The sequence below is a fragment of the Coffea arabica genome, chromosome 11c (genome assembly GCF_036785885.1).
Source record: "Coffea arabica cultivar ET-39 chromosome 11c, Coffea Arabica ET-39 HiFi, whole genome shotgun sequence".
Classification (NCBI taxonomy): domain Eukaryota; kingdom Viridiplantae; phylum Streptophyta; class Magnoliopsida; order Gentianales; family Rubiaceae; genus Coffea; species Coffea arabica.
In genome coordinates this window covers 24,184,223-24,199,562 of record NC_092330.1, presented here as the reverse complement: position 1 = coordinate 24,199,562, position 15,340 = coordinate 24,184,223, and the positions used below count along the sequence as shown (strand labels likewise).

General features: G+C 36.1%; 1 protein-coding gene across 6 annotated transcripts; it reads right to left on the bottom strand.

Annotated features, from left to right (window-relative positions):
- Positions 1 to 4,494: 4,494 nt before the first annotated feature.
- Positions 4,495 to 11,803, bottom strand: LOC113717191 (protease Do-like 5, chloroplastic). 6 transcript variants are annotated; one of them, XR_011823123.1, is made up of 10 exons: positions 11,444 to 11,800; positions 10,624 to 10,770; positions 9,966 to 10,028; positions 9,744 to 9,833; positions 7,696 to 7,818; positions 7,472 to 7,559; positions 6,385 to 6,459; positions 5,296 to 5,477; positions 4,961 to 5,062; positions 4,495 to 4,723 (listed from the first exon to the last, which is right to left on the bottom strand). XR_011823123.1 is itself a non-coding variant. In XM_072070962.1 (8 exons), the coding sequence occupies exons 1-8, from the start codon at positions 11,687 to 11,689 to the stop codon at positions 5,371 to 5,373; spliced, it is 939 nt and encodes a 312-aa protein (XP_071927063.1). In that variant the 5' UTR covers positions 11,690 to 11,800; the 3' UTR covers positions 4,854 to 5,370. The 6 variants fall into 6 exon arrangements, 2 of the variants coding, with proteins under 2 accessions (XP_071927063.1, XP_071927064.1); XR_011823124.1 differs by having other exon boundaries at positions 4,961 to 5,010; XR_011823121.1 differs by lacking the exon at positions 4,495 to 4,723 and having other exon boundaries at positions 4,854 to 5,062.
- Between the last annotated feature and the right edge of the window lie 3,537 nt (positions 11,804 to 15,340).

Genomic DNA, 15,340 nt, shown 5'->3' with positions numbered 1-15,340 from the left:
CCGAGCCATAAAGCCAAGCCAATTACAACCCCAATAGGGTTTTATAAACATATACAAGCATGAAAGCAAACCAGAAATTAAGAAAAGGGCTCTAACTTAGGCCTTGATAAGAAAACCGGTTTTGACGTCATAATGCGGTAATAGCACAACTCTCACTACAATTATCGGATGGGGGTGTAAGACCCACCATCTCGAAGCTATGGAACAGGGCTACAACAATGTAGAAGGTCACTCAATCCAGTTCCTGACCCAACTAGGTCAAAAATGCCAAACACTAAACCAGAATCACCAAAACAGGTTTGCAAAACACAGAAAACTGTAATCGGTATATCTCAGTCCATACAAGTCCAAATGCCGAAATTCAAAAGGCATAAGTTAGCTAAGACATCCAGCTACATTTCATCAGAAGACGCCAACTCCAAAATCCAAACCAATTCCAGTCAAAGTGGCCAATTACTATCGCAGTTTTTGCATTCTGATCAAAGCAGAACAGCTACAGTAATTTCGTCATATCTCACTCTACACTAATCCAAATGACCTGAAATTTTACAGGCACCTCAAACACATCAATACCTACAACTTTCATGTTTTGAGCAAAGTCTAATTCGGCCTCTAACCCTATGATCTAAAACCGGACAGAATTGGGGTTTTATAAACCCTAATTTTCCATTTTTCCATCCAAATCCAAAATTGATTGCAAATACTTATCAAACATACCTACTAGAGCCATTATAGTCCATTGCCAATCATCAAAGATGGCCACAACATTCATTTCATATTAAACCAGAAATATTCCCAATAAAATAAAAACTTCACCAAAACAAGCCAAATCAAGAGATAAATCACATATTCCAACACTCAAGTCACTTCTAAGCATAATAATACCATCATTAGGTGTAGTAGGGTGTTCAAGCATAACTTACCAAGAAACAAGAGATGTAGAGAGGTGTTGGACACTTAGCTCTTCAAACAAACTTCACTACAACCCTTACTAGCACTAGAAGATAGGATTTTATGGAGTGAAATCTAGTCTAAGCTTTTGTTTATGGAAGATTGAAGCCTATGGAAGCTTGAAAGTTGGTGGAATTTCCTTCTTCTTTGCAAGGAGAGAGCCGGCCACAAGGAAGAGAAAAATGGTGAATTTTGGGCATTTTTTTGATATTTAATTCTTGGGTCAAAAAAAGTCAAAAATGTGAATAGTATTTCTTAAAGTCCACCCAATCATATTGTGACACTTGTCACACTCATTAATGCATTCTTATCTTTCTTTTTCCCTCTCACATCAATCACTTCACACATTCTACTTATCTCTTAACACCCGATAAATTTCACACAGTATCCGAAACTTAACCTTATTGGCCAAATTTTTCCGAACTTTTCGCACTAGTGGGTCCCACGTCCACTATTTACTCTTAATTTTCTAAAATTTCTCCAATGCTAGAAAAATCATCTTAAAACTATAATTGCTCATAAAATCCACTAAGAAAATATTTCTAAGCCAGAAAATGCAGAAAACATGCAATTAAGGGGAAATAAACCCTAGAAAAATAATTAGGGTTTTACAGGTTCTCACAGTCTTTTCATTAATTTTTGAGTTTCTATGCAGGTATATCAAAACTAAAATGTGGAGAAATTAAGAACACTGCCGTGTTGCTTTTCAGTTTTCACCAACCTAAGGACGTTTCTTTATTTCCCCGTGACAAAGGGCATTAGAGCAGAACTTTCCTTCTTTTAATGTGAAGTGGGAAAAATTAAGACTAGCACCTCGAATTCGCAAGTTTCGTCATGTCTAGAATGGCTTAATTACGAAGGCAATTTTTTTTTTTCAATTTAATCACCCCTACAAGGCTATGTCAGCCCGGTAGCTGGTAGGGGGACAAAAAATGCCAAAAAAAAAGGTCGGTCACATCTTCCAACTTTGAGATTCTAGTCAAAGCTGGAATCTACCAATTGATCGGAGGCATCCTTTTTTTTCTTTTTACTTCTGTGGATGCTGCCCGGGAAGCTTTTTTTTTTTTTTTTCGTCTTATTCCATACGCGTCAGACTGACAGCCAAGCTATGTCAGCCCGGTTGCCAGTTCTTTGTTTAAAAAATATATATGGGATATATATATATATATATATATATATATATATATATATATATAATTTTTTGCTGCCTGGCTTAGTTAGCCCGGCAGCAATAGTTTTGTACCTATCCCCATCAGAACAACATTCATCAAATTTTTTTATTTTTTTAGCTATATTCTGAGTAATTAGCCCCAATCAGTTGGACTTAATTTTCCACTTTGATCGCCTTTTTCATTCCACCTTTCTTGTACACAGATGTCTAACATTTGTATGATTTGATTCACATCTAAGTATGCTTGAAAGTAGCACCAAATTGATCAATAGAATGATCATTCTTCTTAAACCACACATAGCAGCAAAAGTTAACCAAAAACTCTAATTTAACTAACTTTTTGTTTTGAAGTCCTTTTTTTTTTTTAATGAGAGATTTTGAATCTAAAACTTTTTACTTATAATCCCTCCCACCATACCACCCAACCCAACTATCCCCTCTCCTCCTCTTTCCATTTAAACTAACTTAACAATGCAAAACACATTAAGGGCTACAACCAATGTTTTTAAAAACTTGTACAAAACTAACACTTGTCATAGTGCTTCATGAATTTCTAGAGGCACCACTACAACCAATGTTTTTAATTTTGGATTGGATAGTGACTCATGAAAACTTAGGGGTTAAGAGTTAATGGATTCGATCAATTGAGTTGGGGTCTAACCGGATGACATAATAATGGCATTGTATATATTTTAATTATAAATATAAAATGTCAAATTAAAAATTACCTATTTAAATATACTAATAAAAAATTTTTAAAAATTTTTCACCCGCATATCCTACACATGAAGCTCATGAAATACAACCAATCTGCAAACACAATAAAAGAGATTTTGTAAATAAAAGATAAAAATCAATTTTATGTTTCACAACCTTAGAGTTTTTAAAATTCAAATACATATTAATAGGTCTAGAATTTTATAAGACTGTAACCTTGAACAATATGGGGAAACATTTGGAAAAATGCAAAAACTAAGGTTTCAAATGATAATCATAAAAGAGTTATACATGTATATTTTTAATTATTTGAAACAAGGGTCAAATTGAAATATAAAAAAAAATTTAAATAAAAGACAATAAACTATTCTTTCTTCTTCTCCGGTCTGAATCTGACACCACAAGCAACACTAGGTTTTCCATTCTTATCACTTTCCATCTTTTCTTCTTCTTTTTTTAAATTTAAATGGATTTTTTTTGGTTTACAAACCAACACATTCACTTTTTTCTTCTTCTTCTTTACTTTCTCATTTTTTTATTTCTTTTGATTTCAAATCTTCTCTCCTTTGTTTTTTCTTTGATTTTTAGATCCCACCTCCACTTCTTTCCTTGTCATGTTTTCTTTCATTTTCATTTTGAGTTATATCTACCAAGAATTCAAATCAATCTTCATGAGTCTAGGTCGGTGGTTTACTACTCGTGCTGCTGTTCGTGGGAAACTCCAAGCTTGAAGAAAGAATTTAACAAAAACCACAAAGTTTAAAAACCCAATTTTCTTGGGTTGAAGCAGTTAACGGTCAAACTAAGGTTTTGATGGGGTCTTTAACAATCTGAGTTTTATCATCAACTCAGACCAAAGACTTGGCTGGTTCATGGTTCAATCGGTCAAATTGGCTAGTCTAGTCCAAATTTAACAACATAGGCTACAACAGTATGGTGGAACCCTAGATTGGCCAAACTTTTCCACCAAATAAAGTGCAAAGTTAAGATTGGTTATACTTTTGGACCAAATTTGTGTAGTTTAGACAGGGTAAACTAATGGTCAAAAGGCCTTGATCTAGTGTAAAAACAATTGACATAAATACTTTAGGTATAGGAAATTCTGGATGCTAATTGCTAATCTTCCAATTGAGAATTAGTTCAAGGGATACTCTGAATGTTACAAGGGAGAAAGGAAAATGGGGAAAGGGGAGGATTTGACAATCAAACTAGAGACCTCACCCACCTATTGGTTAACATTCCTACCACTTGGTCTAATTTGAGAAAATTATTAGTTTGATTTCTATTAGTAGTAGTATGACTCTCAATAAAGTGTTAGTTATACTCTTTTAGGAGTTGTGGATGATATCTCTTCATTATGAGTAGCTTAAAAAAATGGAAACAAATGTTAAAACAGTTCATAAAACTGCTAGTATTGCCATGATAAGCGTGCCCGTTCCAACTATATAGTACATTCGAGGTTTGAAGAGCAAGCTATATTACTAATAATGACAATAGTGGCACAAACAATTGGCATTGCAGGAGATTTCACGGTTGAAGTAGGTCAAAGAGTTGGTTTCACCCGGGCACGTGCCTTTTCTCGTGAAACATAAAGTTATAAATAGCGTCACAAATATTACAACCATTTGGTAGTATATGACTTATAGGACGACATAGAATGGAATGTTGCTTTGAACTTTGAACCAGCTTTTAAGTATAAGTGGCATGTTGCTTTGAATTGCATATTGTTTGAACAATTCATACCATAGAACCAATTGTTACGTTTCTCTCCCATTGTGTGGGAGACTAGGAATCTGTACATTACAATTGGTGCCACGTTACACAGCTGTCACGTCGTCTAGGCTATGGACTAGGGAAGATCCATTTTCCCAATTCGAGGGGCCCCTACAATGTTGTAGGTGCAAATCATGAAATGGATTACTATATATCTGCAGACTTCAACAGTTTCAATTAAGTTTTAAGCACAATATCAGAAAAACAAAAAAAAAAAAAAGAGGAGGAAAAAACGATAGAATAATAACAAAAAACAGTGCGAATTCTGATTAGATGACAGACTGTTGTCAACTTAGTCGAGAAATGCAGGCTCATTAGTCTAAGTTCAGTCTCAGGGATTAAACTTACTAGTTACTACCATGTCTAGTACAGTCCAAATGAACAGGAACTACATGTGCCTGCAAAGGAGTCATTTCTTGAACTGGTAAGAAACTCATCCTAGAGATCAGCCTGTAGAGAAAACAACAATGGACCTTTCACACTTTTTCTCATATTAATTAAAAACAGCTCTTTTCTCACTTCCTTCAATCTGGCTGAAGGGCACCAAAATAGGAGCAAGGGAGACAAACGATTCCTTTAGATGTCCATGTTAGGAACAAAATCAAGAAAATGAATACAACTAATTACTAAATAAGTCAAACGGACTTCAGTGGTGGCACTTTATGTACACCTAAAACACTTGCCTGGAAGTAACTTCAGATGTTTGCGAGGCCAAGAATTATTGACATCAAATAAAAGGACTATAACCATACAGATGGTTAATATCTGTCAGCATACGGTGTACCATACACAATCAAGTATGGTACAGTACGTAAAACAGTATCAATTGGAATAGCAAAGTTGACACCAGAGGACATCCCTGTGCCTGCACCAGTATAAGATAAAACATTCAGATAAGTCTGTTTTGGGGAAGCTGGGGCATGAGGATTGGGAGAGGTAGGGACCTTTTCTATGATTTTCCCTTCCCCGGAATCCTCTGTGTGGTAGGTGAAACACATTTAGGCTATATATGCATTTATCGGACTGGAGAGTGTTGGCAGTTTTTATTGGGTGATAAGAGTAAAACAATCCATGCTGTGCACAACTTACTTTATTTTCATCCAATTTTTTCAATGTAGTACAAGAACTTCCCCTTACAAGCTTACTATGATTGTCTTGAATTTCAAGATCCTAGAAGCGGTTGTAGAAGTATGCACTCTTAGAATACTTCTTAAGATTCTGCATCTATATAAAATGAGAATTTTGGCACTAGTTCAAATGCTATATTTATGGTTGCAGAGGTTAAAATTGCTAGGGAAAGAATTCGACATGACAAGGCTCCAAAGGCTATGCAATCCCAAAAAAGCATCTAAAATAAACCGATCTCAAAGTTCATTTAGAAAAAACCAAACCCCTAACTGGTACAAAATCAAAATTCATTAATTGATATTACATGAACAGATAGAACATAAGATATCTTCAGTAAAAAAAAAAAAAAAGCAATGCCCAACTAAAACACCAAGATCAATATTTTTTTCAAAAAAAAATTAACAACAATAATAGCAGGAAGACAAAAATGCTAGCAAATGAGCTACGACGTCTAGATGTAACAAAAAGTTCACAATGCCCAGCGATGGATCAAATCCTTTTTTATCTCACTGGGTTGTGACTGCTGGATGATATTCACACCTCAATAAATTTTAGGTACACATCCAGGCAAGTTTCACAAGGGCATCAAATATGGAACATAATCTCAAAAGACGAAACCACAGACCAACACAATATCGTTGTACCTTTGCGAGTGAATGTGGCTGTATTGACTCCTATAACATGGCCGTAGTAATCAATTAACGGCCCACCTGAGTTCCCTATATCAAACAACTGCAAATCATAAGCATCTTAATTTATACCAGGAAAATGCACTATTTAATTCAATCTTCCCATCCATTTTAGACACAGATCGAAAGCAGGAAAAAGGATCTATTACAGCACCTTTTCTACTATGTAAATGGTATACCATATATAAAAAAATAAAGGGTTAAATACCAAAAACCCCCCTGTGGTTTGCCTAATGTTCACTTTACCTCCCTATGGTTTGGAAACCTACAATTTGACTCCCTGTCGTTTCAACTAAAGTGTATTTAACGGAATTTCTGTTAGATTTTCACTTTAGGTGAAACGACAGGGAGTTAAATTGTATATTTTCAAACCATAGGGAGGTAAAGTGTACATTTGACAAACCACAGGGGGGTTTTTGGTACTTAACCCAAAACCCTTATAGAGGGGCAATTTTGACATTTTCCTTTCAGATGTTAGTTTAGATGTTTTCCGTTAGACTTTTACTTTAGTTGAAACGACAGGGAGTCATATTATAGGTTTCCAAACCATAGGGAGGTAAAGTGAACATTAGGCAAACCACAGGGGGGTTTTTGGTATTTAACCCAAAAATAAATGCACAAAAACTACAGCATTTGAGCCAACAGAGTACTTGGGTTGCTCTTGGATACAGAAGAAGTTTGTGCCAGTTGAGACTCTTGCCCAAACCATTGCCTATTTTCTTGTCTGTTATACATGGTTTTCTTGTTTTGCAGCAATCCCTAGCACACTCATATGAACTTTTTCATTACTAATGTTTTGATCAGCCTAGAAAATACAATTTTTCTCCTAGTGGAAGAATAACCTGTAGAATGTAGTTTGCTGTAAACCTTATTTCCTGGTTAGACCAGTTTCAAACTGACCGTGTTTCTTAAATATTTTACCACAAAGTTATCATATTTTGCTTTCTTGATTATGAGACAAAAAAAAAAGGGATAAAAAGAGAGAACTCGTCAATTTCATCAATCTAAGATTAAAGAAATTTCAAGGAAAGTAGAAGATAACCAGCACTAATTGCGGCATCAGTTTGAATAGCTCCTTTAATGGCTCTTCCATTTGGTGAAGGTATCTCTCTGCCCAGTCCACTGATGACCTGTAATATTGGAATAACCATATCCATATGTAGTGAAGCCACCAGCTACTAATTCACACACACAATTATTGTTTCCAGAAGAAATTGCTTTCAAGAGTCAACACAATCGGACTTTCAGGCCAAAAATGAATGTTACCCCTGTTGTTAAAGTGTTTGCATATCCATATGGATTTCCAATGGAAAGGCAGCTCTGACCAACATGGAGGCCTTGGGATGTACCGAGAGTTGCTGGTTTCAGTTCATCTCCTTCTACATTAATCTGCACAAAGTCAAGTATATTAAACTGCCCAATTGACACAAAATAAGGTATCAAAACAGCTGCACAGCACATATAGATCAAAGTATCATTGCATGCATATATGCCAACAGTAGTTTTTGCATGCTGAAAAAATAGCATCCAAAAGCAACTTGAGCATATGTACTTCAAATTTATAAACACATTGTGATCTGCAATATGAGGGATATATCACAAGTGAGTGATGATTAATGTCAAACAATCAAACACAAAATATCTTATTCTCTTCCTATGTTGTAGTTCACGGACAAGAGTTCAATATTTACTTTAATTTGAGAAAAATAAATATGTGGGAGATACAATTTATCTTAAGATAAAAAATAATTAATACGACTGCTGGACAGACCTTGTAGCATCAAATTATGGCCAAAACCACATTTTCTTGGTTAAGTTGGATAAAACAACTTTCTGATAATGACATCTATATTTTGTACAGCTGCATCGAGAAATTCTCCTGGTGATAACGCAATGCTATCCCGTCAGATTTTCTTTTATTTTGATTTAGTTCTCACTGTTATATGATCATTTTAGGAATCTAATCAGATGTTTAAGGCCCCTATCTTTATGTAGAATGTGTGGTGAGTTGAACTACTTCCAAAAGCTAGAGCACCACAACTTACTAATTCATGTTCTTAGACTGTGATCATGTAAAAAAAAAAAATGTTATTATCTTGAACTGTGACCAGACAACACCATTGTGAACCACCCCTCCCCAAAGCCTCAAAAATGGATCAGTTTTCTGATTATGCAAGCAAAAGGCACAGCAAATTGATTTAAATGAAAGTTCAGATGGAGGGAAATTCAAAAAACAGCTCAATGAATTTTCATGTGTAAGTCCTTCAAGGATAACAACAACATGTTAGATAGGGTGAACAAGTTTCACAAGGATGCAATTGGATGCCGCTACTGTGTAAAAATGAATTGGTCACTTTTGTTGTGGAAATAACAAGTCTAGAACCCAACTGGTTTCACCACAAGTCTCCAAGGCTTTCAGAAAACATTTCCTTATCAACAGTTCGTACTGAATGTTTTCCTCCTCTTAGGTAACCAAACAGTAGCAGTAAACTCATCCATATACACAAATTTTAACAGCTTTATCCATCTCCATCACTGATCACTCTGCATTCATAGGTCTCAGCACTTTGTAAGGATGAAATGGATTGGACCTTTCTCAGTCTCATAATTGACAAGTTAAGACGAAAGCCTATGGTTTAAGGATAGAAAGCTGTATTAGACTTTAGGAACGGTAGAGACAAAACAGAGAAAATACTCACTAAAGGAAAACCTTTAAAGCTGTCCAAGGTCTGTTAATTAATTATTGCTCCAAACAATATTCGCCAAGAGAGAATGTGCAGGTACTAAGAAATTAATCTCCACTATTGGTCAAGCAACATGTTCTCCATGTAGAAATCACTTCATCCATTATCTTAGAAGACTGGAATTGCTACTTGAAGATACTAATTGTAACAGTCTGATCCATCTCCGTAAGTCACCTGCTCTACATCCTTATGTTTGTAGAACGTCATAGGCAGGACATTTGATCAGACCTTTTCTCAATCTCTAAATCTCAAATTAAGAGGAAGCTCATGGCGTAAGTAAGGTGCGCTATGTTATACTTCAGCACGATGATAAGAGAACCGCAAACATACTAACTGCAAAAAGATGTCTGAAAAGGTTTCCCGAAAATAATCATCAATTAATGCTTCAAGCAAATACGTCTCCGAAGAAAGAATATGCAGGTACTAAGAAATTGATTCCAGAATGTCATAAATAAGTTTCTTTAGGGAACTAAAACATGGATTGTGAGAACATTCGAAAATACTGATCAGAATAGATGATACTTAGCTAGAAAACTAGACAAAGTACTTTTGTCAGCAAACACTGAGCACCTTTAAAACAGCAAGATCATAATCTGGATCATAACCAACAATCTTTCCTTCTCTGGAAAAATTGTTCCCTCTAGCATCCACCAGTGATATCTACACAATAAATGGACACAAAAATAGATTATTCCCCATAATAGGATAAAGAGAACTGCTACATGCATGTCGAATTGTCCTGTGCAGTCCAGTTCATGCCTGTTGATGTCAGAGATGTATAAGTATTAGGACCTTACAGAGCTGTAGTCCACTTCTATCTGTAGCTAACTTGGCAACAACATGATAGTTAGTAACCTGCCATAAAGGTAAAGCTTGTTTTAACTGCTGCAGCAAACCGCATTTCAGAGGATATATGTGACAAAAGTGAAGCGCAAGCAAAGATACCTGACTGACATATAATTTTGCAGCCAATCTTTTGCCACAGAAATTTAAAAGAATTCTAATGCTTCAGGGATGTGACAATTAAACATTGTTTGACCAATATTTCAAACAAATTGTGTAATACTTCACAGAAACAAAAGCATCATGCATTTGAGGAACAGAGACATGAAAAGACAGTAGATAACCTTCAAAGTCCACTTATTATAGTTTCCCAATATCAATAACAGACAGCATATAATCACAAGAGTGGCTTCAGCACCTACTTAGAAACAATGCAGCATCATCAATTCATTAATTAAGACTATTTGCATCTATTTCTCAATTTTTCAGAGAAAGAAATGGAATATAACTTTTAAAATGGGCGTTACAAAAATTTAAGGGCAAAAGGATAGCATCTAGATATGATAACATATAGCCAATGATAAAGGCAATGGAAAGATCAAGATCTAATAGTATACTAAGAATCATAATTGAAACAAAAAGACCATAAAAAGAATGGAAATCCTACAATGTGACCAAACTGATCCCAAATGAAGCCTGAACCTGTCCCTTCCACTTTTGCATTTTCAGCATCTAATGCAGCGATCTGGGCAGAGTTCTTGGGAACTTTAGTCAATTCAAGGTCTTTAATGAAGACAACAGAAGGTGAAATTTCCTACAAGCATAGAAGCCAGTTAAAGTTCCGTCGGGAATTTGAAAAGTACATGAAGGAACCTTACATCAAATGGAGATAATTTACATCTCCTGCAACCAAAGTAGCTACTTGTATTAGGAGCTTTCAAAATTCTTATAGTGGAGAATATGTAGAGTTCTAAACCCTTTGATAAGTGATGTAGAACTGAATTTTATCCTAGTTGGAAGTTACATCTGACAGTACAACAACCTCAACTACGATGAATCTTCAAATCAGTAATTGATATAAAACAGGTTGGCAAAAAAATATATTCATTCAGGGACTATGTCATTATCATTAACTAAAACAGTGGTCAGTAACTAATCCCGCAATCGACAAGTAATGGATTGATACCAAAAGTCAATGCAAAAGATTCCATTACACTAACGCGTTAAAACTCTTCATAAATAACCAAAAAAGGAAAAGCTTGCAATTATCCTTCATCAGATAACCATAAAAAGAAAAAAAATCACATTGATCACAAAGAAATCTAAAACATGATCAAAGCATTAATTATCATATCATACAACAATTCAAATTCAACCATAATTTCTGCTGAGTTTAAAGCACATTTAAAACTGACAACGAAGATCCCATTTTCATTATGGTGTCTCATTGCACAATACCACAAGCTACAAGAGGAGAGGATGAAGACCTGGAAGAGTTCAACAATTCTTTCTTCTTGTTGCTGAAGTTCATCAACTTGTAATGCCAAGGCAGAGTTAGACTTAAACCAAGAAAGACCTGACAACATCAAAGAAGAAGAACACAGCAAGGCTTTACGTTTCGTGAATGACAATTCGGTGTCCATTGAACCCGATTGAGAAGGATAAGGGGCAGACTTCGTATAGTGGGCTACAACTGAAGATGCCATACAGTGTAGAGCTGCCAATACCACCATGGCTGACACTCGAAAGCCCTACCAATTTGCTTTGCTTAGGCCTTGAAGGAGGACTCCAACGACCATTAGAACTTAGAATAGGACCAAACAAATCACATGTGTGGTCCAGGATTGGCCGCGTGCCGGTCAGTAGCTGCTATAAACGGTAGTTGAATGATGTATTATGGTAAGTTTTCTCAATTAATTGGTAATCTTTGATGTGAAATGCACAAATTTTAATTTTTCTGTATTATAAAAAAATACAATAATATTTTAGAAATTACAATATATATATATATATATATATATCATATAAATACAAAAAACTTGATAAAAAACTACTGTTGTCTAGCAAGTGAAATCATCACACAATAAAACACAACTCTAACCCATAAATTAACCATGTAAAATCATGGTAGTAGAAAAAAATCATATTTTGGCATCAAAGAAAAGAGAAAAACAAGAAATAAAGTTGTGATAGTTGTATTTAACCTAAACAATTTATATAAGGAGAAAACAAATGAAATCCTTCTTCAAAAATACTAAACAATAATAAGGAGAAGAAATAGGTGAAACTTAGCAAAATCAAAGTTGGAACTCAAAATGAAGGGCATTTATTAAGGAATGAACCAAGTAATATTTGAGTTTTAACTATTCCTAAGAGTTAAAGTTTGTCGAAAATATCAATTGAAATCCATCAATGAAGTCTACCAGCCTATATAAATAGGTAGATGGCATGTAAAGAAGGCAATTTAACTTTATTGAAAAGCCAATTGTCATGAAAAATTTTCTCTCATGTCTAGTTAATAAAGAGAGAGAGAGAGAGAGAGAGAGAGAGAGTAGTGTACCAATCTATCTTGTACTGCAACTTCTATTAATAAAAGAAGCAAGTTTTTTCATAGCTTTTCATACCTTACATTTGAGTACACTTAGATGTAGGAAACGAAACTAAGGGCCTGTTTAGAAACTGAGTTTTTTGGGTATTTATATAAAATTTTACTGTAGATCACTGTAGAAGTTGTAGAAAAACTTTTGTAGAAGTTTGGGTGTTTGTAAGATAATTTTTTTTTTCCTTTTCTTTTTCATTCTTTCTTTTTCTTTTTTCTTTTTTTTCTTTCTTTCCTTTTTCTTTTCCTTCCTCCCTTCTCACTTCTTCTCCCTCCGCTTTCCCTCCCTTGTTCCCTCTCCTAAGACTTCCATGGCAGCAACTAACAGGTGATTCTTTTTTTTTTTTTGCTTTTTTTCTCTTCCCCTCTCCCTCCCCCCGCCATCCCTCTTCTCCCTCTCCCCTTCCCCTTCCTTCCCCCGCCACCCCTCCCCTTCCCCTGCCTGCTGGTAGTTGCATGCCTCCTGCAATCAGCGAATCAAAAGGCATATCTTTTTTCGACTTAACCATCAATTGCCCCACAGATTCCATAACTGATTTGTGTTGGGTTAATATTCACTACAATTTTCGTCCACGGTTCCAAGTTGCATGTGGGCTCAAACAAGTCTAGCAAAATCACAGAAATAGTTAGGCTTAAGAAATGGAAGAAACCTCGGGTGGCTCTAGTGACGTGGTGCCCAAAGGGTATCTAGCAGTATGCATGGGAGAAGGGCTCAAGAGATTTGTGATCCCAATGGAGGATCTGGGTCACCAAGCTTTTGGGATTTTACAGACAAAAGCTGAAGAAGAGTTCGTGTTCCAACAAGGAGTTCTAAAGATCCCTTGCCAAGTTGCTATCTTTGAGAAGATCCTGAAGATGATGGACGAGAGATGGGATACACCGAATGCATTTCACTTGCACGATTTCAGGCAGAGGCGAAGAGGGGAGGGGGGAGGGAGAAAGAAAAAAAAAAAAAAAAGAGCACCAACAGATCTGTTAAAGGGAGAGGGGGTGAGGGAGAGAGAAAAAAAAGAGGAAGGCCGGAACTAGCTGCGGGAATAGTGACCAGTGCCGGCAGCAATGGTGGAGGTGGTGGCCGGCAACGGAGGACGTGGTGGTTGGGCGGGGGAGGAAAAAGAAGAAAAGTTAAAGGGAAAGTTTTTTGTGTATTTTTGAAGTGTGTAGGTTAAAAATTTTGATAAATTTTTTGGGATTTCTATAGCCAAAGTTGTTAAAAAACTAGTTTTATACAAACTTGATAAAAAACTAAGGTTCCAAACAGGCCCTAAATTGTGTTACGAAACTCTGAAATGGCCTTTAAAGGAAGTCACCCTAGTGCTTGGAGGCTACAATGCCCAAGTAAGAAGTTCTTGAGGAGGTAACTAGAGTTTTGTTGGTCAAAAATCAGATTTAAGGTATGGAATCGTGTTAGACTCTTTTCTTTTGTTAATAAGAAATTATTGGCCTAAATATGGTATGTAATCTATTCTCTTGAAATTTTATGGAAGATGTAACAGCCCCACTTTCCCCTAAGGCGAACCAAAGGGGTTAGCGGACTGCCTGTCCAGCTCTCACCAGGACTACGGATCAGATTAGAGCTATCTGTTTCACTCCGGAACTTACAAACGCGCGTAAACAAGTCAAAATGGTAAAATAACCCAAAATAAAATAAAATGAAATCCGGAGTCCGCCATGAATAGTAACCGACCCGTCAGAACCCAATCGAAAGAGCACGCAAACATTCACATCTGAACTTTAGCGATTACAATCCAAAATGACATACAAAAGTTTTCAAAAGTTGAAACATATACACGGTTTGCCAAATCAAAAGAGAAAACGCCCCAAAAGTACACTTAGGGTTTTATTACATGAGCTATACAAAAGATATGTCCAACTAGCTCAAGTCGGCAACCGATTATCAAATCCAGTCCAAAAGTATTTATTTTTCCTCTAAGGAAAACAAAATGAACAGAACGGGGTGAGCTTGCGCTCAATGAGGTACCAAACAGATAGCAATAAAATCATGGTATTTCACATTTAACAAATCAGATACACATGTCAGATGTAAAGCAAAGGAACTAATGATTCAAATCAGAAGGATACGGGTGGCTCTCAGGAGCCAAATTTCCAGCGCAGTACTTGATCCAAACCGGTTGATTCTCCGTCAATGTATATAGAACCAATGCGTCCGTAGACCCCTCTTTACTCCGAATCCCGTCCACCAAACACCCCTTTACCGAGCCCGCTCACCGTAACCGAACAGAAATGGTAATACTCGAACAGACTACTGTGGTTCGTTATCTAATCGTCCAGGCCCTTGCCGCCCCGAGTCGAATAACTTAGCCACAGGATTGAGCTCATAGGTCATTGAAATCCGAACAGATGCAGACACAGATAGCAGATTCAGATACAGATACAGGATAGCAGATTCAGATAGCAGATTCAGACGGCAGATTTAGATAGACACTCAAAATTGGCATATGAGCAGATAGAAGAACGAGTGTGATAAAGTACACCCTCGCCTCCATTTTATCAAAACAGTATTTGGATTCAATAGTCATAAATCAAGTATTCAGATATTCAGATATTTCATATAATGGGTAGCAGGTAGTGGAACACTCACCGGCTCAACTTCAAAAGTTTTCACTTCAGATTGGCCTTAATCGCCAAGAAACCCTAAAATAATCAAAATAAACCAATTGAAGGTTTTACTTCCAGAATCGAGTAAACAGAATGCACATGTGAGGCTCGACTACACGTCGTACGCCTTGCCAAATAAATACTAATGCAAGAAGGCAAAACCACG